Source organism: Triturus cristatus, chromosome 5_2 (assembly GCF_964204655.1).
Source record: "Triturus cristatus chromosome 5_2, aTriCri1.1, whole genome shotgun sequence".
NCBI classification, from domain to species: Eukaryota; Metazoa; Chordata; class Amphibia; order Caudata; family Salamandridae; genus Triturus; species Triturus cristatus.
This window is the reverse complement of record NC_140588.1, coordinates 1,131,144,729-1,131,172,597: the sequence shown is the minus strand read 5'-3', so window position 1 is coordinate 1,131,172,597 and position 27,869 is coordinate 1,131,144,729. Positions and strand designations below refer to the sequence as shown.

The window sequence follows — 27,869 nt, the reverse complement described above, 5'->3', positions numbered from 1 at the left end:
AGCATCAACATTCGGAGGAAACAAACGCATAAGTGGGGATTCAGCATTTAGAAAAGGACGGTTATTCAAAATCAATAGCGCTTGAGGCAAAAAGTCTCGCCAATTCTTATACTTGTCATCTGTTAATTTACGTAACTGATCTTTCAACAGGCCATTCAACCTCTCCACAAGACCCGAGGCCTGTGGATAATATGGTATATGAAACACCCATTCAATATTGTTTTCCACACAGAATTCCTGTACCAATCTTCCACGAAAATGGGATGCATTATCAGATTGAATTTGAAATGGCACACCATAATACATCATAATCAATTCCAATGTTTTAATAGTATTCAATTGGGTAGCTTGCTTACAGGGAAGGGCCACCAGCAGGCCACTGTATGTATCAACAATAGTGCAAACATATTGACAATTCCTACTCATAGGAAGTGGACCGATGTAATCAATCTGCCAAATTTGAGCGGGCAATTTCCCGCAATGTAAATGACCTTTAACAATTTGGGGCACTTTGCGCTGCCTGATATGCTGACAAATGGGACAATGTAGAATAACATTTTTGATTAAATTTAGGGGAATATAAATTCCTCGATCAGCAGCCCACCTGCTAGTGGCTTTCTCTCCAAAGTGTCCTGCTTTCTGGTGGGCCCATTTCGCCAATCCCGCAATATCAGAATCTTCCCTGTCCACCACTGCCTCAGCAATTTTAGATTTCTCATCTGCAATGTTATGAAAGAATTTGTCAAGAGAGTCTATCGGGGTATGAGCATCCACATGGAAGATTGTAACAGTACTCTGTGGGAGCATTTCCCAAATCTCCTGCCATAATTCTTTTCCCCACAGTTCTTTTGAATGCAATTTCCAACTATGGGAATGCCAAGTCGTTAACCAAACTGCCAGTCCATTGGCAGTAGACCAAGAATCGGTGAAAATATGACATGTGCCAGGTAACTCTTGTTTCAGAACTTGATAAACAGCATAGAGTTCAGCAAATTGACTGCTCTTACCCTCACCAGTTGTACTCAGCAATTTTTGTGTGATCGGATTATAGGACACCGCCTTCCAATGCCGTTTCGTCCCTATGAACCTTGCTGAACCATCCGTAAACCAGACATGGTTTCTGTCCTCAGCGGACAAATCATCAAAAGGTCTACCCCACTTAACAGGAGACTCCTGTACTAAAGGTACGGAACATTCACTCTTAGTCTCAGTCGATGGCGCCCGCGCCACCTGCTCATGCAAAGATGCAACTCCTTTTTGTCCCACACGTGCCCTGTCTTGTATATACCATTTCCATTTAATCACACTCGCCTCTTGAGCGTGTCCAATTCGGTGAGTTTTCGGCGAACTCATAACCCACTGCATGATAGGAATTTCAGGTCGCAAAACTATATCATGTCCCAAAGTCAATTGCTCGGTATCCACCAGAGCCCAATAACATGCAAGTAACTGTTTCTCAAAAGGTGTATAACGCTCACCAGCATCAGGTAACTTTTTGGTCCAGAAACCTAACGGTACTCTACTCCTGCCTTGTTTCTGCCACAAACTCCAATTCGCATAAAGACCTTGTACAGACACATTCAAATCCACATCACCATCACGTACAGGCCATAAATCCAGAGCATGCTGAATTGCTTCTTTTGCCAGACTGAACGCATCTTGCTGTGGTTTATCCCATTCAAATGCATTCTTTTTACGCGTGACACGGTACAAAGGGGCCAATATTTGACTCAAATGAGGAATATGCTGGCGCCAAAAACCAAACAAACCAATGAAGCTTTGGGCTTCTTTCCTATTCCTCGGAACTGCAAAATCAAGAATTTTCTGTTTAACCTGAGGGATCACTTCTCGGTGCCCCTCATGCCATTTAATACCCAGAAATTTCACAGCCTGGGACGGACCTTGTAATTTATCCGGGTTGAATTCCCAACCTTTCTCACGCAGGCACTCAATGACTCTGTCCAATTGGGTCTGAACTTCCTCTTGTGTTTCGCCTTGGATCAGAATATCATCAATATAGTGACATATCTGAATTTGTGGATGAACCGGTACCTCAGCCAAATGCTCTGCCACCAGCCGGTGACATATCGTAGGACTATGCACATAGCCCTGGGGAAGACTTCTAAACGTCATCTGACGCCCGTTCCACGTAAAACTGAATTGTTCCTGACACTCAGGGGCAATCGGAATCGAAAAGAAAGCATTAGCAATATCAATGGACGCATACCATGTACCTGGATGTTTTTGGATTCTTTCAATTAGGGTAATAACATCCGGTACTGCAACAGTCAAAGAGGGTGTGTGTCTATTCAATTCTCGATAATCAACAGTCATGCGCCAAGAATTATCACTCTTACGTACAGGCCAAACAGGATTATTCCAAGCAGAAGTAACTGGGGTTATAACTCCTGCATCCACCAACTCCTGAATAGTGGTACTAATCTCTTCATGACCACCTGGAATACGATACTGCTTCTGACAAACCACTTTTGTCGCCTGGGGAACTTTTATGGGGGGCATTCTTAAACGACCAACCCGTACAGGCCTGGACGATATATAATGTTTAGTTCCAAATTGGTAACATCCATCCTCTAAGTGCAAAGTCATTCCTTTCAAAATATCAATTCCAATTATGAATTCTAAGAGTGGCACCACTAATACAGCGTATTCTTTTCTAGGAATTCTACCTATTCTCATTTCAAGTAAAGTTTGAACTGCGGGAGTTTCCTTTCCACCTAATCCGGTAATTGTAAAAGGCTGACCTTTAAACTTCTTTGATTTTCCATGAATAAGAGTGGCCTCCGCTCCTGTATCTACCAATGCTCGGGCCCTTTGGACATTACGATGTCTCCAATAAATATCAATATCTACATAGGGTCTATTATCTCTGTGAGCCCATCTGTGTACTGGAGCTTGACCTATTTCCTAGTCATTTTTACTGCGTTCTGTGCACCAGGATAAATCAGGATAAAGACTCTCACGTTTCTTAGGTATCGATACCTCCTGTTCATATCCATCTCCATTACGAAATGGATTCCTGTCCTCTGCATTGTACTGCGGGTTTCGATCGGCCAAACTGTGTCGATCCTCTCTCCTTCTCAACTCAGGGGATTGATCCCTATCATCTCTACGTCTGCTGTTAACATAATCATCTCTCCCCCTTTCTCTTTCCCCCTCTCTCTCTCTGTCTCTCTCACGACGGGGGGACAAATCACGTACATAACGTCGATCATCACGACGATCAGAGCGCCCACGGCGGTCGTCATCACCGCTACCGTCAGAAAAACCACGATCGCACTCAGTCGTCCGAACACGCCGGGCACCCTCCTTTCGATCCAAGCCACGTTTGCGAAACATTTCCCACAAACAAGCAGTAGTCTCACCGTCAATGTCCTCCTTCCGCACACCATCGGCCACAAGACCAAAAAATATATCACGTCTAGTAAGTTTATTGTCACCAGGAGTACGAGTGTCAGGGCGGGACTGCCGTTCAGGTTTAAACCACTCACCCAACTCACCGAGTTGGTGTACCGATTCCAGCACCGTAGATAACATGTTACCAGTCTGATTAATCAATAAAGTCATCATGACCTGCTTATAAGCAACAGGGGAAGAACGAATAATACGATTCCGCACAGAAGATGTCAACAAACCATCAAGCAACCTGTCAGCAGTATTCAGAAAAATTGCCGTTTTCATCACCTCCTCTTTGAGACGTTGTGCAGCGTCGCGCAAAGTATACCACGGTTTGTCAGTCACAGGCCAGTCAGACTCAGTAGGATATTTTTGATTACAACCCTCAGTCGCCAATTGAAGCAAAGAAATTTGACCACCACCATTAAAGTTACGAAAATGATCCTGTACAGTAGAATCCGAACTCAAGGAGCAAAACTTCAAACAATCGCCAGTATCCAACATAATGCCAGCGGCGCCCAGTTCCTAAAGGCGCACCATCCATGTCAGTAAGGTCTCACCAGCTCGCTGCCGAAATCGCTGCAAAATATCACTAATTTCTTGCTGAGTAAAATCCTCCAAAGAGTCTAAAGCAATACCATTCGGAGCATTGGGAGCCTGCTACAACTTCCGTCGAAAAACTGGATGCACCGAGACCGCGGGACGAGCATCACAAGGAGCTCGATCAGTACACGTAGAGGAACAATCAGTGCAAGAAGTATCGACCCCACTCGAAGGACGAGCGCAATCACGGGGTGCACCATCAGAGGCGCAAGAAGCAGACTTACAACCACGGCCGGAGCGAGAGGACTCGCGCTTGGCAGACTCCTCACCCGAGGAACGAGAATCACTCGAGTTCCAGATATTACCATCCCATTCATCAGGATTCCAATCCAGTCCGGCTTTCGCCACGACCAGACGCACCTTTCGCGTCGAAACCCGACCACGCCGATTCTTGTATTTATAACAAGCAATTCGCACAGCCACCCTCTCGGCAATAGTTTGGTAAGTCTCAAGTTTGTCAGCAAGCAACTTATTTTGACACCGCAATAAAGTATGAGCATTCTGAATTTCAACAAAGTTCGCTTCCACATCCTTATGTGATTTCTGTAACTTCAACAACCTCTCATGCAGAATCCTGTACGCAGACAGAACAATCCAACCTCTGCGCCCCAAAACGGGAAGCTCATCACCCTTAGATACCGGCGCCTTTTGTAAACAAGTAATCACATTAGCCGGCTCCGCCAGCTCCAAAAAAGAATTCCAATTCTCACTCAAACCAGTAGAATCAGCCCACTCACAGGCTAAGGCTTCATACGGCGTTGAATCCCATCCGGGAATATCAACGGGCAACTTAAAAGTAGATTTCGACTTTCTAGAAAACATCTCAGAAAAGAAAGAGAAAAAAAAAGAAAGAGAAAAAAAAGAAAAGAGAAAAAAAACTATACACACAATTATATACTAATAATATACAAACGAAACCACGCACGCGCCGAAAGCAAACACGATACAACCACAACGCACACAGGTTTCGTAAACGGTTCGTGACGCCAAATGTTCTGCTTGGGTTTTCGGATCAGATAGAACCCGCTCATCAGAGTCTCACTAACCCAGCCAGAACGTTACCCCCTCCCTTTCCCTAGGGCCTATTTACAATAGGTAACCACATATATCCACCACCTAAGGACAGGGAATTCCTACTCATACATACCAAGACCTCTTATAATCGGCGGCCTCGCGATCCCATACGGATCCAGACCTCTCTGCCCATACGACAGTATCAGCACAAATGGCGGCCTCGCGATCCCATACGAATCCAGACCTCTCTACCCAGACGGCAGTCTCAGCACAAGTGGCGGCCTCGCGATCCCATACGAATCCAGACCTCTCTGCCCATACGACAGTCTCAGCACAAATGGCGGCCTCGCGATCCCATACGAATCCAGACCTCTCTACCCAGACGGCAGTCTCAGCACAAGTGGCGGCCTCGCGATCCAATACGAATCCAGACCTCTCTGCCCATACGACAGTCTCAGCACAAATGGCGGCCTCGCGATCCCATACGAATCCAGACTTCTCTACCCAGACGGCAGTCTCAGCACAAGTGGCGGCCTCGCGATCCCATACGAATCCAGACCTCTCTGCCCATACGACAGTCTCAGCACAAATGGCGGCCTCGCGATCCCATACGAATCCAGACCTCTCTACCCAGACGGCAGTCTCAGCACAAGTGGCGGCTTCGCGATCCCATACGAACCCAGACCTCTCTGCCCATACGACAGTCTCAGCACAAATGGCGGCCTCGCGATCCCATACGAATCCAGACCTCTCTACCCAGACGGCAGTCTCAGCACAAGTGGCGGCCTCGCGATCCCATACGAATCCAGACCTCTCTGCCCATACGACAGTCTCAGCACAAATGGCGGCCTCGCGATCCCATACGAATCCAGACCTCTCTACCCAGACGGCAGTCTCACAAGTGGCGGCCTCGCGATCCCATACGAATCCAGACCTCTCTACCCAGACGGCAGTTCATCCTATGATCATCATAACATAATCAGTCTCACTATTCATCAGATCACACAAGGACTGCCAGTTCGAGCATAGCCTGTTCTCCGGTTCGAGGGGCTTCTCTCTCTCTTATTCAGTTACCACTTACCTGATCAGGGTTAACATCTGTTCATGTAGCCGCAGCTGACTAGAAGAATAGGCTACCCTCTCATACAAGAACACGCAGCACATGTTGGTTCACTACAAACTGGGGTACTTTATTACTCATTACATACGCAATCACATAACATTACAATATAACACATAACCTGCAAAGAAAAGTGAAAGATTAAGTTGTGTACTCTAATAAGAAAGGGTCGACATCACCTTAGTAGTGTGTAGCCTGCACTCAGTGGTCATCTAGGTTCCCTTCTCGTCTGTGCCTCAGCTCGCCTGGAAGTCACTCCTCCGCAGTCACGGATACACGTCTGCACCACCATGCGCTGTTCCCTTCACCCTTCTCCGAGTCACTGGGATCTCTTCCTCATCGGCTACTCTCTCCTCTCTGGCTATTCTGCTAGAAGAGTATCTGTCTCTCGGTTTTTCTCCGCTCTCAAGATGGCGTCTGTCTTCCCTGGAATAAGTAGTAGCTTTACTGCTAACGGCTAGATGCCGCCTACGGACTGAACATGTAACTGCCTCAGACTTTCACTAATATAGAGGTGCGTTTCCTCATGGAAAATTCCGGCCCGTAACCTGCCGCCCACCAAATTCTTGTACCTCCCCGTACCAAGGACACGTTCCCAGCCGGCCGGCCTGATGTAGTGTCTTCGGCATGAAGAAAAATACAATCCTTCGATAAGGGCTGGCCTGAACCGGTTCTCTCCAAGCGAATAACACCTCATAACTAAAACATTACATTTGACCTAGAAGCATCCCAAGCTGCCGGAGCAGAAAGAAAGATGGAGTCTCTCCCGTTTGAGGCCTACCAGGCCTGAATTCAGCACGGCTCCATGAAATACCCTCACTACAGGACAGGTTATCCCTAATACTAACGAATCTATCCCCTAGGCTATGTGTGCAAGCCCTGATCTATGGGGAAGAGCACAGGAGCATGTCGAAGTGCCTAGTAAATAGGCTCCATTCACTACTCTAACCCTTAGACTTGAATGGTAAGAGACTGAAGTCACATTCAATCACCTCTCCTAACAAGAAGGCCGGGAAAATCGAGCAGAACAGTCACTCACCATAATTTATTTTACAGAATCTCTGCACTGTGCACCTCTCAGCAAAAACAAAGAATGGAAAAGTTTCCCTTTCATTTTCCACACATATACATGTAAACATCAAATCACAATCCTTCACACATAAACTCAAAAGCAAGCACACATTTCTATTGGTTAAACATTTCAACCCTTTCCAACTGAAATACATTTCAACCCTTCCCCCAATCTGCCTTCTGCCTGTTACCATAGAAACAGCTCATGGAACACTGCACTGAGCTCACAGGTCACAAGTTCAGCACACAATGTTACTATGCAAGACAAGAAGTGTGCTTGACTTATATATAATGTTCCTTACAATCTGTTTTTGTTAACCAATAAAAATCATACCTTTAAAACCCAGAAATATTCACCCTACATTTCAGTGTAGAAAGTAGTCATACAACCAATGATTTCTTGTCTTTTTTCAAAAAACATTGCTGTGGATCCGCGCACCCAACGCGTGAGAATCCGTGCACCCAACGCGATAGGATGCGCATTGCGCGCACCGTGCGTGCATTTCACAGTTTTTTTTATTTTTAAAAAGGGGGCCCCAGGGTATCCTTCTGGGACCCCCTAAGCACTTCTAGATGGTCAGTGTATTTCCACTCTGCCCCCTTTATATGTATTACACACTTATTCCCCTTGCTTCTTCAGCCTCGCTTCTACCGAGGCAGAAAATGTCCGCCAACAGTTCCTGGTTTCGAATGTAGAGAGACACTCGACAGCCAATTAGCATTCAGCGCGCGATCGGGAGGGTGCGCGCTTAGTTCGGGGAGGGTGCGCTTACGGTGCGTGTAGGGTGCGCGGATCCTCCGCGGCCATAGATATTTATGTACTTTTAACTCTAATTTTCTCAGGAACTACTGAACGGATTCACACCATATATGCAAAATTCATGAGTCCGAACTGAGGACTACCTCTTTGCCAAATTTGGTGTCATTCCGTTCAACAGTTCGGGCTGTAGCTGCGACAACAGATCCTATGGGAAATTGCATAGGGAAAACGTGTTTTGGGACCCCCCTTTTTTCTCAGCCCCCGCTTGATGAATCACCACGAAACGTTCAGGGTAGGAGCGGAGCGGAGCTGGCCAAAAGTTTGGAAAATTTTGCGAGGATTCATCAACCGGCGTCAGACTTATTGGGAATAGAATGTTGCGGATTTCCTATGGAAAGTAGGTCCTAACTATAACTACCTACTGGCGACCGCCAGTATGTAATATATATATATATATATATATTCACTGAAAAAAACATAGGTTTCAGGGGTGTTATAGTTAGCTGGACTTTTCCCTTGTACAAAACCATTGAAATTCCCCGGTTATAGTTAGTTCAGCTAACTATAACTCGCGCGCCCGCAATGCACTGCTGATGACGTCACATATTACATCACTCATGACATGGTCAGTGACATCACTCATGGCATCACTGATGACATCTCAAATGACATCACTGATGACATCACTGATGACATCATCCAGTGAATGTCTGTTTTTCTGAAAATTAAATATGTTTTATATATGGATATCTCAAGGTCGATGGAAGAATAAATGGGTATATAAGTGTCTAAATGGATGATTTGTTTTTGAAAAATTGATTGTGTAACTGACTGATTAAGTGTATCATAGTGAATACATGGCTTAGTGAGTAATGTTTAAATATGTAAATATCTGTATCAGTCTCTCACTTTGTGTATAAGTGGCTGCATGGGTTGGTGAGTAGCTACATGGGTGTCATTATATAGGTTATTAGTTGGTTTTTTGAGTATCAGTCTGAGTGTCTGCATGGTTCGGTGGGGGTATTACGTAGTGCATAGGTGCATGAATGAGTGACTCACTGTTTGTATGTGTTGAAGACAGCATGTGTGCAGGACTGTATGGGTGGATAAGTGTGTGTATGAGTGTGTTAGTGAGTGAATGACTGTCTCATTAGTGTCTTTATGAGTAACTACATATGTTTTAAACTAGTATAGGTGACTATTGGTGTATATAAGTGAGTATATGTGAGAGTGAGAGATTGAAAGCGTTCCTGTATGAATAAGTATGTGTTTCTATAAGTGATTGTTAAAAAGACTAAGTATGTGTAAGTTTCTGTAGAAGTAAGTGTGGTGGTGTGTGTATAACTGTATATGCAGGTAAACGGATGTTTGATTCTTTATTAGCATGAGTGACTATGTGTGTGAGTAACTTTATGGATGAGTGGTATTGTGTAACAGGGTGTATAGGTGTATGAGTACATATGATGAGTGAGTACATGTATGAGTGACTGTGTAGGACTGTTGGTGAATGAGTGGATGTGGATGTGGATCTTACAATTACTGAATAGGTTGTTGTAACTGGTATTGGTATGTCCATTGTTTTGAAAATTTTAATTTCTATTTTTGAATGTGTGTATCAAAGGTTATATTAGGATGAGAGGAGGTCTGCCACTCTATCACAAGGATGATGTCATCAGTGATGTCATCAGTGATGTCATTTGAGATGTCATCAGTGATGTCATGAGTGATGTCACTGACCATGTCATGAGTGATGTAATATGTGACGTCATCAGCAGTGCATTACGGGCGCGCGAGTTATAGTTAGCTGAACTAACTATAACGGGGGAATTTCAATGGTTTTGTACAAGTGAAAAGTCCAGCTAACTATAACACCCCTGAAACCTATGGTTTTTTCAGTGAATTTCTGAGGTTTTTTAAATGCTAATTCCTAACTATAACGTGCCTGAAACCTATGGTTTTTTCTGTGAATTTCAAAGGTTTTTTAAATGCTAATTTCTAACTATGCCTACAGAGATAGGACATGTGAAGAAAGAAGAAAAAATGCACAGAAAGAAAAAAAAGAAGTGCAGAAAGAAGCAACAGAAGTCCTCAAAGACGAAGAAAAGTGCAGGAAGAAGGATAACGTGCAGAAAGAACAAAAAGAAGAGCAGAAAGAATACTTGTTGCAAAATCATCCTGTACCCTCAACTTTTTCAGACGGGTACTGGTGGTAACTGAGTCTGACTCACCAGTCCTAGAGCCAGTGCTATGTTAAAAGACACTTATAATACAGTGAAAACACCTACATACACTAGGGAACATTATGCGTTGGGGTTCCCCTGGGATTAGCATGACCTCCTCTGTAAGCCCCTAGTATATAATAGGGCAGGGGGATTAAAACACCTCTTAAAACAGGCCACAGGGCGTTTTTGCACACGTTAACTCAGGCCCCGTCCCCTCCCTTCACCACTGTGTAAACACGCCCTGTGTCCATTTTTAGTTGGGAGATTAAGTTCATTTGAATCCTGAGGGTCCCTAGGGTCCAACTAGCCCACTAGGTACCTCCAGTAAGTGCCACAGAGCTGCGTTGCAGAGAGGTGTAAAAAGTGGCACAGCCTGGACCACCTCTCTGCAATGCAGCTCAGTGACGCTTACTGGAAGCACTTGGTGGGCTAGTTAGCCCCCAGGGGCCCTCAGTATTGAAGGGAAATTATATCCCCAATTTAAAACGTGCCATAGTGCGTGTTTGCACACGTCACCTCAGGCCCCGTCCCCTCCCTTCACCACTGTGTAAACGCGCCCTGTGGCTGTTCTAAGTTGAGAGATTAAGTCCCCTTGAATCCTAAGGGTCCCTAGGGTCAAACTAGACCACTAGGTACCTCCAGAAAGCACCACAGAGCTGCATTGCAGAGAGGTGTAAAAAGGGGCTTGGCCTCAGAACACCTTTCTGCAGCGCAGCTCCCTGGCGCATACTGGAGATGCCTGTTGGGCTAGTTGGCCCTCAGGGACCCTCAGTATTGAAGAGGAATTAATTCCCCAACTTACAACTCGCCAGGGGGCGCGTTTGCAGAGTGCTGCAAGGAGGGGGCGTGTCCTCCGGCACGATGCCAGTCTTTTATTTATTTTAATTTTTTAAGAAGGGGGGCTGTGTGGTTCCCCTTCTTATTCTAATTTATTGGCCCTGATGACCCCATCCCCCAGGGCCTGTCTCCTAATGATATTTTTTTTACCCCAATCCCCAGGGCCGGCCACTGTTTTTTATTATTTTTAAAAAATATATATTTATAGACACACCTAGGATATGCTGGACAAACCGTACGTACCTATCACCATGACGATTTGAGTGATATTCATTAAAAGGCGACTATGCATACAATGAATCCACGTGGAATGTATTTACACCACTAGTGAAGCTCTGACATGTCTGATGCCCTACCGTGCCTAATCCCGGTAGACACCCTTGTCGTTTATTTATACAAACATGGGTAGCTATTGACGGGCACATTTAATACACATGCACACCAAGCCATTCAAAGGGGATTCGACAAAAATTCGACCAAAACTATGTAAGAAACCCCCCTCACGGTTAATATAACACACATCCACTGCCGGATGTGTAATACTTTTTATTTTACTCTCTGGAAAGGGAACGAACATCACTTGAGAGTCACAGCGTGCTCCTGGCAGAGCTTAATGCTGTGTTACACCCACCATTGCCTGCCGAGTGCCACACACCTCTGTGTTGTATTCCACCAGCTAGTGCATATGCTATGACACTCTCTAGCCCATGTGCACTGTAACACCACCCCGTGAATATGTCATGCCACACTTGTCTTCGCACGGGTTATATTGCCCCATCTAACGTGCCTTCCTCGATGCCTATGTTATAACGCACAGTGCTATGCCATACATATTACAATCTGGGATCCATATCTTTGTCACAGTGCATATGTAACGTTACACTCCCCAGCACATATTTTATATTACAACTTTACAGACTAGTTAGGTTACACAACACTGCCCTGTGCATATTACACTCCAAGGCGCACATTGCATAGCACGCGCTAGTGCCTGTGCTATCTCGCGCTCTCCAATGAATCTGTCATTGCGCACAATGTATTGCATATTATATTTCACGCCCGGTTCATCTTATATCACACTTTTTGGTGCATAGTTTATACCATACACTATATCTAGTTTTCATTTTCAATCGTGCTCTCAGGACTATGGGCGACTGTTTGACACTGCTTTGGAGGCCAACATAATTTTTCCTACCTGCCTAATCACCTGGGTGTTGTCCCGCGAACTTCCTCTGTCTCCCTCCCGCCGCCGCCATCCTAACGCGGCCGCTGTGCGGAGTGGGACTACCTTTCCCAGGATTCCTAGCAGCGGACAGGAAGCGGAACTGGAACCCGCCTCCTGTACTCTCGCGCCTGGAGGCGCTTAAAAGCAAAGGGAGCCACCGCCTCGCGGGTCCGCGCGCGGGCAGTGCCGTGCTAAGCTCGGGCAAAGGGCAGGCCCTCTGTGGCCCTCAGAGGCCAGAGGAGACAGGGCTGGGCCACGGACCTTGTATTCATTCGCTGTGGAACTTGCTCATTCACTACATTGTGATTTTTATTGTGCTTAATTTATGTGTCATTAGAAGTTAGCCGCTTGGTACATTCCCTGGTAAACCTGTACTGTTTCAAGGATTATTGTTACGTTTGACAACATGGCTAAGGTGAAGACTAATAAACCCGTAATGGGGGTTGGTTCCATGGAAAACTATCTTGTTCATAAGGTGAATCAAATTAATAATACCCGCAGAGCTTCTCTAGGGCGAGGTAACGATTCTGTCTTATCTGCAGAGTTGCCCTCTCCCTTGGTGTTTGTAGCTGACACAGATAGACAGGAAGGGGGCAGTGGTGCTGTCGCGATTACTGAAGTACAGGTACATGTAGACCAGACTGTAGATCACCCAGAATCAGTACCTGACTTAATAGAGGAAGAGACATTACTCTCATCACCCCACCATAGACCAGTAAGACTGTGCAGGAAGGTACAGGTTAAGCGTGGGGGGAAGAACTGTAAGCTTAGAACAGGGAGGAGTAATAGAGTTTCTAATAGCGGGGTAGCGCAAAAGGACCTAGAGGAAGGTAGTGGCATGGGTGGAACTAGTTCTAATATTGACATGGAACCATTTACTCTTCTAATTCATTCTCTGGAGGAAAAAATAGAGGCAAAAATCACTGAATTGATGAAACCTTTGCTATCTAAATTAGATATAATGGCCCTGGAAGTGGAAAGATTAGGTGGGTTGTTAAAATCGCATTTGGCTGTAGCACCAGGAAACTCAGATGTAGTAAATAATAAATTAATTGTGGAGGGTACGGGAACAAGCAGAGGAAATTTACCAAATAATTTACCAAATAACAGGCAGAATACTTTGGTTGTTGCTGAACCTGCCCCACCTGATCCCAATATACCAATTATGCAGAACACCAGGGTTACTGGAATTCCTGAGGGCAAGCTAGCTTACAGTCATGTAAAGAAAATTTGTCATGTCAATCTTCCACCTGATTGTGCACCTTATGTGGCTGTACTTACAAATGTCCCTCCCATTGAGTCTCACGCATATCAGGCGCCTGAGGAAACTCATGACTCTTTAAAGAATAGGACGGTCTTTTGGCTTAATAAGAACTGTGGGTTTCCCGTTAAATTTGCCGATCAAATAATAACAACAAGAAAGGTGAGTTGGATTGGACCATCTAGCAAGGCTACAAATGGTGACTGCATTATCGTAAATTTTAGGCATCCTCAACATGCTGCCACAGTCTTACTCAGAGCCGCTGCATTGGCTAACATCCCTAATAGTATTTGTATACGCCCCTTGGGGTATTTTTACTCCCATCTGATTAGAAATCCACCGACCCCTGGTCTTCTTAGATCATGTACACCCCCACAGTCACTGCCTCCCAATGGAGAATATGTATACAATGTTGGTAGCCAGAGAGGGAATGGTTTCAATATTGTAACTCATAACAGATTTGATGCCCTATCGGGATTAGAGTTATGTGACTGACATGAGGTATCTGTTGGGCAGGTAACTCGGAGATCAGAGGTTTTGGAATGTATGGAGAGTATCTCGGCTGTTATAAATTCAAATAACATAATTTCTTGGAACATTGCGGATTTAGGTACAAAAATGATGGACTGCAATTGGATTGAGTACATTAAGAAGTACCAAGTCATCTGTTTACAGGAAACTTGGACAATTGATTGCAATTATTTCCTGGAAGGGTACAAGGCCTACTATGTCCCGGCAGTAGTGACTACTAGGGGCAGACCCAAAGGGGGATTGGTTGTGTTTATCTCTATAGCACTCTGTTGTAAGGTTCGGAGAATCACAACAAACCACACTGGTATTATTGGGTTAGTTTTAATAGGGGATAACTGTAGGGCCGGTCTGGTCAATTTTTATAATGCTATTAATTTTTGCACTAACTCTAGTCAGATAGTAACACTGAATACTTTTATTAGTAACTCTATGAAGGATTGTATTCATAATCTCATGGTGGTGGGGGATTTTAATGTGCATCCCTGTGGTGACCCTCTTTTTAAAATGATTACTGAACTTAATTGCTCGCACTGTGAACATTTTCATTTTGAGCATTCAATTGAGGGGGAACACCTCAATGATATGCTTAATGAGTTGGATTTAACACCTATGATGGCTTTGATGGCCCCGAATAAGTGTTTTGATACCCCGACATTTAAGGGGAACGGTAGGGCAACCTTTATAGATTTTATTCTGTTAACACCTGTAATGCAGTCTTTTGTGGGATCCTTCTCTATTGAAGCTAATGAATTCAGTGACCATAATCCCCTCACTGCTCTTATGAGGGGTCCACTGATAGTCAAAGAAAGAGAAGACTCCCTTATTGGTAGGGTGAATACCACAGATGGCAGACGTCGGCTGAGATGGTCTATGGTTGCCCCCGATTTGTTGTACAATGAAATTAAAGTTACATGTGCAGACGAAATTACGGTATGCACTCGAGAGGGTGCACCCCCAAATATTGTCCTAAATGCTTTCCATTGTCTAGCGGATAAGGTGTCTCAGCTATTATCAGTACCTGTAAAAAAATCGGATTTCAAAAAAGGACCTAGGTGGTTTAATCAGGATTGTTCAAAAGCCGCCAGAAATCTAAGAGCAGCATTGGCGTCAAAACCTAGGATAAAAGCTGATGTCCAGCTGCGTAGAAAGACCTATAAATACTATCGCTAGACATAAGGAATCTCTTAGGGAAGAGGCGTGGTTAGAGATTTTAGATCCTGCCACCCTTCGAAGTAGTATTGGATTTTGGGCCCTGATGAGGAAACCGTTTCTGGCTCATGATCCGGTAGATGGACTAGAAAGTTATATATCCAAGGAGGAGTGGGAAGTGCATATTAAGAAGTTATACTGTTGTACAGGGGACACGAATACGACTTCTGCCTGTAGCAATACTGGTGTACAAATTGTTTTTAACAGAGGCAAAGTTTTGGAGGGCATACTGGGAATTACAGGCGGGAAAGCTCCCGGCCCTGATGGGATTCCCCCTGACTTATTCAAATCTGATCCTAATTTTTGGGCACCCATCTTAGAGTCTGTTTTTAATGCTGCTGTAAAAGAAGGATGTCCACGATCATGGGGTGTTTCTACAATTGTCCCGGTTTTTAAAAAGGGTGATAAGGGTAGCCCACACTGCTATCGACCCATTTCTCTGATAGACTCTATGGTTAAGATTGTAGGAAGAATCGTACTGCAAAGACTGTCAGACTGGGTGGAGGAAAAGAATATTATGGCTCCCTCGCAGTATGGTTTTTGCAAAGGCCGCTCGACAATAACTCAATGCCTTAACCTCTTCCTGATATTAAGTAAATATACCATAATACAGAAAGGCACCTTGCCTTTATGGACTTGTCCTCCGCTTTCGACTGTGTAAATCGGGGAAAGCTGTGGCAGTCCATGAGGTCGAAAGGGGTTGATAGCGGTCTGGTTGATTTTTTGGTTGACCTACACTGTAATACCAGAGCCAACGTGAGATACTCCCAAGATCTGAGTGTAACAAATAATTTTAGCATTGGAAAGGGTGTCCGGCAGGGTTGCATTTTGGCCCCTTTTCTTTTTAACTTTTATATCAATGACTTAGATGGTGTATTACAGGATGTTTGTGCTGACTGTCCAAGAGTTGGCAGGCGTGGAATTCCAATACTTCTTTATGCAGATGATGCAGTCTTAATTTCTAGAACAGAGAAGGGACTTCAATCTTTGTTAACTGTTTTTAATTCATTTATGAGAGATAGAGACCTTCTGGTAAATAATACAAAATCATTTGTTTTACAAATTGGTCAGCAACCAAAAAGAACCTTCCTTTTCAGGATTGGTGAAGAAATAATCCCCCTAACTAAAACATTCTCCTATTTAGGAGTCCTCTTTGATACAAAATTAAACTGGGAACCTCATCTTGCGAAAAAAAAGGAGAAATGGTGAGGGTTAATGCTTCTATTTTTAATTTTGCTGCTAAATTGGGGAAAAAACCCATTTGTGCTATGCTGAAATTGTATAATGCTAAGTCCGTGGCAACTGCATCTTATGGCAGCGAAATTTGGGGGTATGTCGGTGGAGAGCAATTACAGATTGTAGAAAACTCATTTATGAAGCGTCTTTTGTGTGTCCCCACTGGTACGTCTAACCTCGCTGTACATGAGGAGTTGGGGTCACAATATTTATGTGATTTACTTTCCCTACGCCCTTTGATTTTTTGGCTCAAATTATGGTTAAATGAGGACATACCCCTAACACATCTAATTGTGAAGGACTTTATGACCCTGGACAAGGCATTGAGCTCTCCCTGGTTAAGCTATTTAAAATCAAACTTCGCTAAACTTGGTCGTTCTGAACTTTTTGCCAATCCACGTCTAATCACAAAGGGAGATCTGGAGTCCATTAAACAAGCATTTCTGCTGGATATGAGGACTGTGAGAGAAGAAGTGGAGCTTCAGAAACCGAGTGTGAGGAAGTTTGTCATGTTAAAGACTACTGTGGCCATCGAGCCATATTTGGAAGGGTCCTTGACCTCACATGAGAAATTCTTATTGACCAGATTCAGGTTCAACCTGTTCCATCACCTGCTTATTAGACCTAAGTGTGTTATTTTTAACAATTCGGCAGAGCCTTGCGGCTGCGACGGAAAGTCTCCGCAGGACATGCTGCATTTTATCTTTTTATGTAAATTTTATGAATTTCCACGTAAACAATATTTAGTAACTCTTTTTAAAAAACTTGGATTTAAACAAATCAGGCCGGCACTTTTGTACTTGCAGCTTTTGCACAGTGACAGTATCCTCCAACTCAAGGAGTTTTTAAAATTATGCATTAGATTGAGAAAATGTTTGGACCAGTGAAACTCTGTCCTTTCTTTGTGCCTATATTGTTAATGTATTCTTTCCCTAGCATTTGTACCTGGTGAAATGTTTGGCTTTCTGTGATAATGTATTGTATATTTTACGTGTCTTTTATGGTTTGCAAATAACCAAAATAAAGTATTATGATGATGATGACTAGTTAGGTTACACAACACTGCCCTGTGCATATTACACTCCAAGGCGCACATCGCATAGCATGCGCTAGTGCCGGTGCTATCTCGCGCTCTCCAATGAATCTGTCATTGCTCACAATGTATTGCATATTATATTTCACGCCCGGTTCATCTTATATCACACTTTTTGGTGCATAGTTTATACCATACACTATATCTAGTTTTCATTTTCAATCGTGCTCTCAGGACTATGTTCTATATAACAACACTGTGTTCACCTAGCCTTTTCACGGGCATTACATTTTGCGATAGGGGGTGGAGGGTCAGGGGGTGTTTCTGCCAAGTGAGCCCGGAGTCACAGTCACAAACGTCCTCTTCTACCTGAATGAAAGTGAGATTATGCTGCATACTTGTTCATATTTTAAGTAGTTCGCACAGACACACGTTTTAAAAACAATAAAGTTCCTAATACCCGCCTTCTCTGAACAGTTAGCTTGCTGCCCCATCCCCCTCCTCCTTATCCTCTGTTGTGTGAATCCATGGACTAGCCTCCTCCCTCCTGCCATGCATGGTCTGATGTGCTGCCACTGCCCTCAATTTAGTATGATGTACCAGTCCCCTCCTCCTGCCCTCCATTGCCCAATTCTATGCCCCATCATTGACCTCCTGCTTAAACTCTGTGCTTAGCTTGCTGCCCCTATTCTCCTTCCCCCTGGCCTCCGATGTCTTTGTGCATGCCCCTGCTCCATCCTTTTTGCCCACCATGTTCCATGGACCTGCCACTCCTATCTACTCTGAGTGTTCTGTTGAGCTGCCACTCCCCTCCCACCTGCCTAGCATTGTCAGATGACTGTAACCTGCCCCTGCCACCTCCACCCTGCCTGTCCACATGCCATACCCCTATCCTCTTCCTCCTGTCCTACATGGTCCATTGTACTGCCACACCCTTCTGCCCTCCCTGGTCTGTTGTGCTGCAACTGCTCCTCCTGCCTGCCCCGTTTGGTCTGTTGTGAGGCCCCTTCCCCTGAACTTTCTTGTCTGTGCACAGGTCCTGACCCTCCCTTCTATCCTCCATCGTCCTTTGTGCATGCCCCTGCACCCTCCTTCTTGCCCATCATAGCCATTGTGCTGCCACTAACCCTCCCACTTGCCATGCATGGTCTCCTGTGCTGCCATGGCCCCTCCCACCTTCCCTGTGTGGTCAGTTAGCTGCCCCTGACCCCCTCCCACCTTCCCTCCATGGTCTGTATGTATGCCATCACAGTCTCACTGTTGCTCTTCATGGTGTGTCTTGCTTCTAGTGCCCATCCTGCCTGACCTCCATGGCTATCTTGCTGCTCCTGCCCTGCCCCCTTGCCCCCAGCCCTCTGTTTACATGTGCAGACCCCTACTCCCTCCCTCCTGGCTTGTCTGTTCCATTGTAATGCCCCTGATCCGTCCCTCCTGCCCTTTATGGTCTGTTATGCTGCAGCTTTCTCTCCTGTCTGTCCACTATGGTCAGCTAGCTACCATTGTCTCTTGCCCCTCTGTTCTCTGTTGTCAATGTGCATGGTCCTGTCCCCTCCCTCTTGCTTTCTATGGATTGTTGTGCTGCACTCCCGTCCTGCATGCCCTGTGTGGTGTATTGTGCTGCTGCAAACCCTGATGCCTGCCCTGCAGGGTCAGTTTGGTGCACCTCTCCATGTCCCTCCTGTCCTCTGATGTACCACACTTGTGAACATTTTGAACTTGGTAAGAGGGAGATTTTGAAATAAAACTGGGGTATTGATTTTCCCCTTTGAGTTACATTGAAAAAGAGGAGATTGTAGACAGGAGACAGATCAAATAAAGCCCATTTGAGCCTAAAAACATTGGACGTTTCCTGTTTGAATCGGGTCTGTTGGCATGTATGGTTGTACTACCATTGCCTCTTCCTTCTGCCCACAATGGTCTATTACAATGCCACAGCCTCTCTTGCAAGTCCTGTATTGTTGGTTTGTTGCCCCTGCCCCCCTTTCCACTGCCCTCCATAGTCTGTTGTGCTGCCACGGCCCTTCCTGCCTGCTCAGTGTGGTTAAATTGTTGCCTTTGCACCCTCCTACCTGCCTTCAATTTTCAGAGTCCGTGCCCCTGGCCTCTGCCTCTCAACAGTATCCTAATGAACAACTAGATTGCTAACATTCTATATTTATTACAAAAGTGTGGAACGCCTGACGTCATCTTGATGTAATCAAAACTGTAATACCTAGAGCATTTCCTTTAGAAATTACATATATGAGAGGGTCTTATTGGCATCAAAATTATGGTTAGTGCTCTAAAAGACTAAAATAAGGACATATTTTCTGAGTTTTCAAATAGCGACAAAGCACTTTTAAATTATTTGTTATCTTTATGTTTTTTTATCCAGTTGACCACTTGATTAAATGTTGCACTTAGGGGAGAGGATGTGGTGTTACTTCCAGAACTGCAGACTTTGCAACTGGGGAACCAGGTTGGAGTTTCTGCTTCAGCTCGACATTCTGTGATTCTGGTCAAATCCCTTAGTCTCCCCATGTCTACAACCAAAATGAATTTGTTCTTGTGTGATGTAACCAATGCTCATGCAAAGCACTCCAATACCTGACAAGTCTGCACTATAAACACTTGAAAAACACAAAATAATAAGTGTTTTGCACACTTCTGTCATTGGGCTATATCTGGGCTACATCTGGGTGATTTTGGGCTACATTTGGGCTCTTTTGTCTCCGGTGGCCATCTTGGGAGATTTATTTGTTATGAAGTTTCCTAATTTCCTCATGTACTGCAGTCTCCTCAGTAGGAAATGCTTTCAGTTTTTTACTTTGATTCCATCATGATGGTATTCAGATATGTCACACATTTGCCATAAAATCTGAAAGTTAGCACTCTAGTTGCTCATTAGATCACTGTAGTAAAACTACTGTTCACCATGGAAGTCTGCTCCTGGTATTAAAAGTGCATGTTTCAGTCTGCATGTCGGAATTTTTTAATGAAATAGAAGAGGATTTGAGAAGTCACTCAAAATGTGCCCTCATTTTCTTTCTTCAGCATTAATCATAATTTCTATGGCAAAATGAACCCCCTCATTGTGTTCCTTTTTAAAGTAAATGTTATAAGTGTTACCAGTTTATTCCAATCAAGTTGGCTTCAGGTGTGCCATACTTGTGTCATAATGAAGACAGTAAGCGCTCTAGTTGTTTTTAAGAACACTCTGGGACATTCTGTCATTGGGCTATACTTGGGCTACATCTGGGTGATATTTGGGCTACATTTGGGCTCTTTTGTCTCTGGTGGCCATCTTGGGAGACTTATTTTTTATGAAGTTTCCTAATTTCCTCATTTACTGCAGTCTCCTCAGTAGGAAATACTTTCAGTTTTTTACTTTGATTCCATCAAGAAGGCATTCAGATGTGTCACACATTTGCCATAAATTCAGAATGTTAGCACTCTTTTTGCTCATTAGATCACTGTAGTAAAGGTACTGCTCACCAGGGAAAACTGCTGCTGGTATTGAAAGTGCATGTTTCAGTACGCGCTGGGGGTACGCACCGTACATACACGGGTGGGGGTACGACTCGAACGTACACGGGTGTACATACACGGGGGGTACGACACGTACACGGGTGTACATACACGGGGGGAACGACACGTACACGGGTGTACATACACAGGGGGTACGACACGTACACGGGTGTACATACACGGGGGGGTACGACTCGAACGTACACGGGTGTATACATACACGGGAGGTTCGACACGTACACGGGTGTACATACACGGGGGGTGCGACACGTACACGGGTGTACATACACGGGTGGGGGTATGACTCGAACGTACACGGGTGTATACATACACGGGGGGTTCGACACGTACGTACGGGGGCTGGGGGGGTCGCCGCGTACGTACGGGGGCTGGGGGGGGTCGGCGCGTATGCGGGCACATGTCTCCATGGTTGCTATGGGTGTTCGGTGCGGACGGTGTTTTTTCCATACGGTTGTAACATCGGACGCACGGGATGGATCGTGATTCCGCGGTCGGACTTCACTTTTCACATTTGTACGGTAAATCGTCCGAGGAAGTGTCGGACACATTTTCCGACCCGAGGACGTGTGGGGAATAATTCCCAATGCGGTTCGTATGGACTTTTTACCATGCGAATCGTGATTGGCAGTTTGTACGGCACTTGTACGATTCGTACGGTAAAAAGACCGGATATGAGTCGTACGGGGAATTTTTTTGCCGGATCGTAATTGGCACCCAAATCTGTTTTTCAATTTGAAAACTAATAGTATTTAACAACTAATTATAAAGTAAGTAAAATTAGTTTACTCCCAACCCTTTACACCTATAAAGCCAAAATCCACACAAAAAAATAAACAAGTACCCTAATTAACTATCAATTAATTCATATTAATTATCAACTAAATAATAATTAAACATAAATGACTTCCCATCCTTTACTCCTATAAACCCCACAACCTGCTTCTAAAATAATTACACAATTTCTATGTTTAATTTGTATTTAAGGATTTATTATTAACAACTAATTATTAATTAATTAAAAATAAATACTTTCCCAACAAAATACAATTCAACAATTAACAAAATTAATTATCAATTATTTGTATTAATTATCAACTAATTATCACCTAAAAATAAATCACCTCCTACCCTTTACACCTATACACCCCTCATCCCACACCTAAAGAAAATGACACAATTACCATAATTAACTACAAATTAATTAATAATAATTTAAACAAATTCATAAATCATAACAAATAAATTACTTTGTACCTTATACCCCTAGAAAACCCACAACCCACACAAAATAAGATAAAAACACAATTAACACAATAAAATCTCTATTAAGTAAATGTTGAATAATAAAAAATAATCATTAATTTATTATAAATAAATTACTTCCCACCCTATTCCCCTATAAACCCAGAAACCCGCTATAGAACTAAAAAACACAAAATTTAATTAAAATAAAATTGATAACTACTAAAAATGTAACCCATATTTAAAAACATAATACTTATACAAAAAATACATCAAATACGTATAAAATATATACTAAAATACATAACAACTATATTTTTGCAAACCATATCAATGATTTCGATATTTTTGAAAACGATATTTCTTACCTCAAATTCGTTATTCTTGACCACGATAATATTGATATTGATACTTCTGTGTCACAATATTTACTACTCGATATTTGTGTAGGTCGACATTTACAACTCGATATTTTGTCTAAATACTTTCTAGTACAGGGTTCTGACTGGACCTCACAGTGGACATAACAGAAGCTAAATGTGTATCATTGTAGGTGCATAAGTGTTTCTATGCATATCTTAGTGGCTGTAGCAGTATTTGTGTGAGTATATCAGTAGGTGTGAGACTCTTTATCCGTATGTGAGTGGCTATGAAAGTTAACTTGAGGAAAATGTGTTTTGGGACCCCCGCCCCTCTTTCTTGGCTCACGTTTGACGGGTCACCCCAAAACTTTCCAGACACAAGCTGAAGTGAGTGTCTAATTTGTGGGGAACATTTTGTGAAGATTTTTCTACAGACCACAAAGATATAGGCAACTGAGAAACAGGTTTTTAAATAGAAATCAGGGCCCAACTATAACTAACTACTGGCGACTGCTAGTGTGTGGGTGTTTTCTGTCAATACAAGTCAATGAAGCATAATCACATGGCAGAATAGCAAAGAAATGTGTTACTCTCAGCAAAAACTTACCTAATAAGAAGTTGTCAGGAGCCTTCCTCATAGGAAGCACTGAATGCCTTAAAGAGAAGATATAATTCATGTCCACAATACTAGCCTCACTGTGCCCACAACATTCTGCTTGCAAAGTTTTGAAATCAAGTTAAAGTGGTTGGGAAATGTCCAAAGTTTTACCCTGAGCCCTTTGGCTTCTAGGCCAACTGGAGCCATGAATGGTTTCAAGGATATTCAGTATTACTGGAACCCTAGCACTAATATAAAATGACATCCATATTTGGTTGTGATAGTTGAGGCATTCAAGGCAAGTATGTTAGCATAACACAGGCAAGATTTCAAGTTAACTATCACATTAATCTGACTTACTTTTCATATACAGTGTTCAAGTACTGACTGAAAAAAATGTACATGTATTGTGTTTTTGCTCCTCCCATCCATGAAGAAAGAAATCTTTCAATCTCTCAATGTCTCCATTACAGATTCTCAACGTGAAGACATGAGGATTGTTCTGATTGGTGAAACAGGTGTTGGCAAACGTGTGCTGGACTGTATCATCAGCGAGGGAGAGGTCCGGCAGTCTGCAGCGGTCTCCCGGTCTGTGGCTACAGTGTGTGAAAAGAAGACGTGCATCCGCGGTGGGAGGAAATTGACTCTGGTTGATGTTCCAGGCCTACTTGGTGGGACCCGGTCTCGTGAGGAGTTAGCTGAAGAAATTGGTCAGTGTGTTATAATGTCCTCCCCGGGGCCTCATGCTATACTCTTGGTGCTCTCAGTTGGGCATTTCACCAAAGCGCAGGAGGAGGCAGTGAGAATTGTCCAAGATCTATTTGGAGAGGAGACAAGAAAGTACACAATTGTCATCTTTGCAAGAGAATATGGCTTAAAGAAGGATGAAATGCATGCAATCATACAAGAATCCAAGGGGAAGATTAAGGAGATGATTGCGAAATGTGGCAACCGTTTCTGCACAATTGACACTAGCGCCACAGGAGAGAGGAATGACTGGCAGCTTTCAAAGCTGGTGACCATGATTGATAAGATGGTGGTGGAGAGTGGGGAAAGCTGCTATTCAAACACCATGTGGAAGGAGGCAGAAAATGAGCTTCAGAAGAGAGTAGAGGACATTAGTAAAAAGTACGAGGAGCAGCACCAGAAAGAAGAGGCAGAGGTGAAGCACCAGCATGATAAACTGTATGAGAGCCTCAAGAAGGAGCCGGAGAGCCTTGATAAAAATAAGCGCCTGGAGGAAATTGCCTTGGAATTGAAAGCCAAGTTAGAGGAGATCGAGAAACAAAAAGAAATGAGGCAGAGGGGGGTCCAGGATGAGGCAGAGGAAGAGTTATTACAATCTATGCGAGGAAAAATGGAAGTCGGGGGACCTTTGGGGATGGTAATAGGAGCGGCTATGGGGAAGGTAGTGGGTGGGCCTTTGGGGATGTTTGTGGGGGGGCCGGTGGGAATACTTGTTGGAGGGGCTTTGGGAGGAGCAGTAGGGGGGACAGTGGGAGTTGCAATGGGGGATGCAGTAGGAGCTACTGTTAAAATGTTCAAGGGTCTGTTGGACATGTAAATATCACAAAACAAAACATTTGTTACATTTGGGGGTAACCTATCAGGATTTCCTGCCCTGAAAATCCGTCTACATCTGGGGTGTGTGGGATGCCAGGAGCCATACAATATTTACATAATAATCATTTAGAAAGCAAAATGAATCGCATTCCCAATCATTGTATGAAAATGTATTTCCAGTGAATGGCCTCTTTCACATCAACATGCTCTAATGAATAAAATGTGAAAAATAATGGAAGGAAGAACAAGTGTGGAGGAAGTAACAAAATGAAACAGAGAGGAAAGACGGGAAGAATGGAATTAGAAAGCAGGTAGGGTACATAAAAAAGGAAGATATGAACAACGTTGTGGGAGGGAAGAGCTGGAGGACAGAGTTGCAGCAAAAGGGGTCCTGGATCCATACTATTGTAAGGATTGCATGTTTTCTGAAGAGAGGCCCCTTTGTGAAAATCTGAATAACTATTACAAATGAATCCATTCTGATTGCAATCTAATACTTACATTTTTGCATTTTTTAAATGTACTCTTGTTTACCATTAGGTTACCGTCCCCTTGTATTCAGTAGAAGTCACTTTAGTATGGGATGTAGGCATATGACACTTCATTTGCTCCATCTGCTCCATGTCTGCATTTATATATTTGAATCAGTGAGTTCAACAGGAACTGGATGTGGTTATAGTTTTTAATGCCTAACTGACTTAAAGATATCGTAGCAATGAATATCTAAAGTTCTTGATTATTTTCCCCAACAACATTCTCTCAAAATATCTTCAGGAGATCTCTGAATTCAGCTTAAAGAACCAGGAACTGGATTCACGGGATAATTCACTTGAGCGTTGTTTAAAGTGGAGGATTTTCTGGCCAAAAAACAAGCTCCCTTATGCTTGCAGCTATGGTACATGGGGGGGTAATTCCAGATTTGTTTTCTGTGCCTGTGGGTGGTGTCAGGAACCAACTTCCTTCATCACGGGTTTGTGGCGTGCGTATAACACTAGGACCATGCAAATGTCCTCCATTTACCCACCACTTCCACACTATGACTGCTTCCTAAAGTGAGAAGAAAGACCACAGATGACAGTAGTGGGGTTCAGGCTATGTGGAGACACGGGCAGATATGGTGCCGACACAAACATTTTTAATGTAGTACCTGCCCATTATTGAATATTTCTGAAAGCAGCTCACTTGCATCTATGATAAACTGGCCTTTGCGAAAGGTTGGGGCTGCCTTACACCCAGTAGACAACCATAATGCAGCTCATAAAATGGATTACGGCTCTTGGTCTGGTCAATCTTGCAACTATGGATAACCAGAACTGCTTAAATTTGTTGTATCCCTCTGGCTTGTTCATCCTCCATTCCTTTGCTGCTTTGTTTTCTGACAGTTTGCTATTGTATGTGTTATGTTATATCATTGTACTCCACTGCCAGCCTTATCTAATGTGCACAAGGGTCGGGGTTACTCTTTTCAGTCCTAGTGCCTAGTATGTCTATGAGTTGGTACAATGTTTCTTTTGCATTTGCACCCTCACACATAAGTGTATGGCTATCAATAAAGACATTTAGCTTACAGATTCTGCCTGTTTGGTTTCACTTTGAACATTTTAACAGAGAACGTGTCTTTGAAAAAAAACAGCATTCATAGGAAATTGTTTTCTCGGATGTAATTGATTTTTTTTTTTCATTTCTGTCAGGGATTGGGTTTCTGGTTGACAGGAGCATGTGTACTGATCAAGCAGGAACCACATTCATAGTCGGAATAAGTCATCAACACACCCTAAATTAACCTGCACTCACCCTCTGATAGCGTGGCACACAGCAGTCAGGCTTAACTTAAGGGGCAATGTGTAAAGTACTTGTGCAACACATCAAAGAGTAAAACTGTGAAAACACCACAAAAGACTCCAATTAGTTTGGAAGAATAGTTTAGGATTATATAAATACAACAGGACCAAAATGAAAATAATCCAATAAATCGAAGACAAGATGTGAATTTTTAAAGATTAAAGGCAAAAAAAGTGCTTAAAGCAATAAGCGCCTATTGGGATATCTGGTCCCTCTGAACCAGGGCAAAGTTCAAGAGTTCAGGCCAACCACAATAAAGTGTGGACCGGATCTACGGATCACACAGGGCCCACTGATTGAAAGTCCCTTAATTCTGGTCTCAACACAAGATGCGGCAATTTTTCTCATGCAACAATGTCGATGCGTTTTTTTTCCAAAGGAAAAGTCTGCTCTGAGGTGCGATTGGTTCTGAAGCCAATGTGCCAGATTTCTACATAACAACAGTGGGATGCAACGATTGTCCTTCAGCAGTGGTGGTGATGCAGTGGTTCCGATGGCGATGCGCTTGTTCCAAGTGGGATGCGCCGGTTCTGTTCCTGCACCAGTGGCAATACGCCGCAATACCCGCCGCTTTTTGATGCTGTCTAATAAGGATGGGGCTGCGCCAAAAGCTAAGGCAAGGTAAAACCTGTTCTTAAAATGGCGATTCATGAAGAAAATGTCAATTTCTACTCTTATTTTGCTCTATCTATGTGGGCTGCATTCTGCAAATTGCCTTTAAAGATTGTTTATTGTGCAGGAAGGTGCCTCTTCCTTCACATACACAATCGCCCCTGCAGCACAGGTGCCCTTGAAACATGCTAGGCTGCCTTTTTAGAGCCAGGGCTCGGGGAAATGCAGAGGTGTGCTGTATTTTTGTACATACGGCGAATCCATGCATTTAAAAAATGGCAGAGTGGTATTGACAATTTTGGCGTAAAACAGCATTCCGACATTTCATTGTAAATATACCCCCCTCAGTCTTTAAAGAACAGGGGGATAATCAGGTAGGCCTTGGAGTCACTCTGGGTCAAGTGATAAAGGTCCAGTCAGAGAGAGCAGCAGGGAGCACAGCAAGGTAGCAGTCTTCAAGAGCAGATGTCAAGCAGTATAGCAGTCTTTAGCACAGCAGTTCTTCTTCTTGGAAAGTTTGTTTCAGGTCCAAAAGTTTACCGAGTTGGTTGGGTCAGAGGTCCAGTACTTATGCCCAGCTGTGCCT

The 27,869-nt window shown here is 43.7% G+C and overlaps 1 protein-coding gene across 1 annotated transcript in view; it reads left to right on the top strand.

The window, feature by feature from the left end:
- Positions 1-26,396, top strand: part of LOC146829894 (uncharacterized) — a 411,701-nt gene extending 385,305 nt beyond the window's left edge. The window contains exon 6 of the mRNA XM_085608541.1: positions 23,740-26,396. Within this exon, the coding sequence (XP_085464667.1) occupies positions 23,740-24,830 (1,091 nt within the window). The 3' untranslated portion in view covers positions 24,831-26,396. The remainder of the gene's footprint in view (positions 1-23,739) is intronic.
- The last annotated feature ends 1,473 nt before the right edge of the window (positions 26,397-27,869 follow it).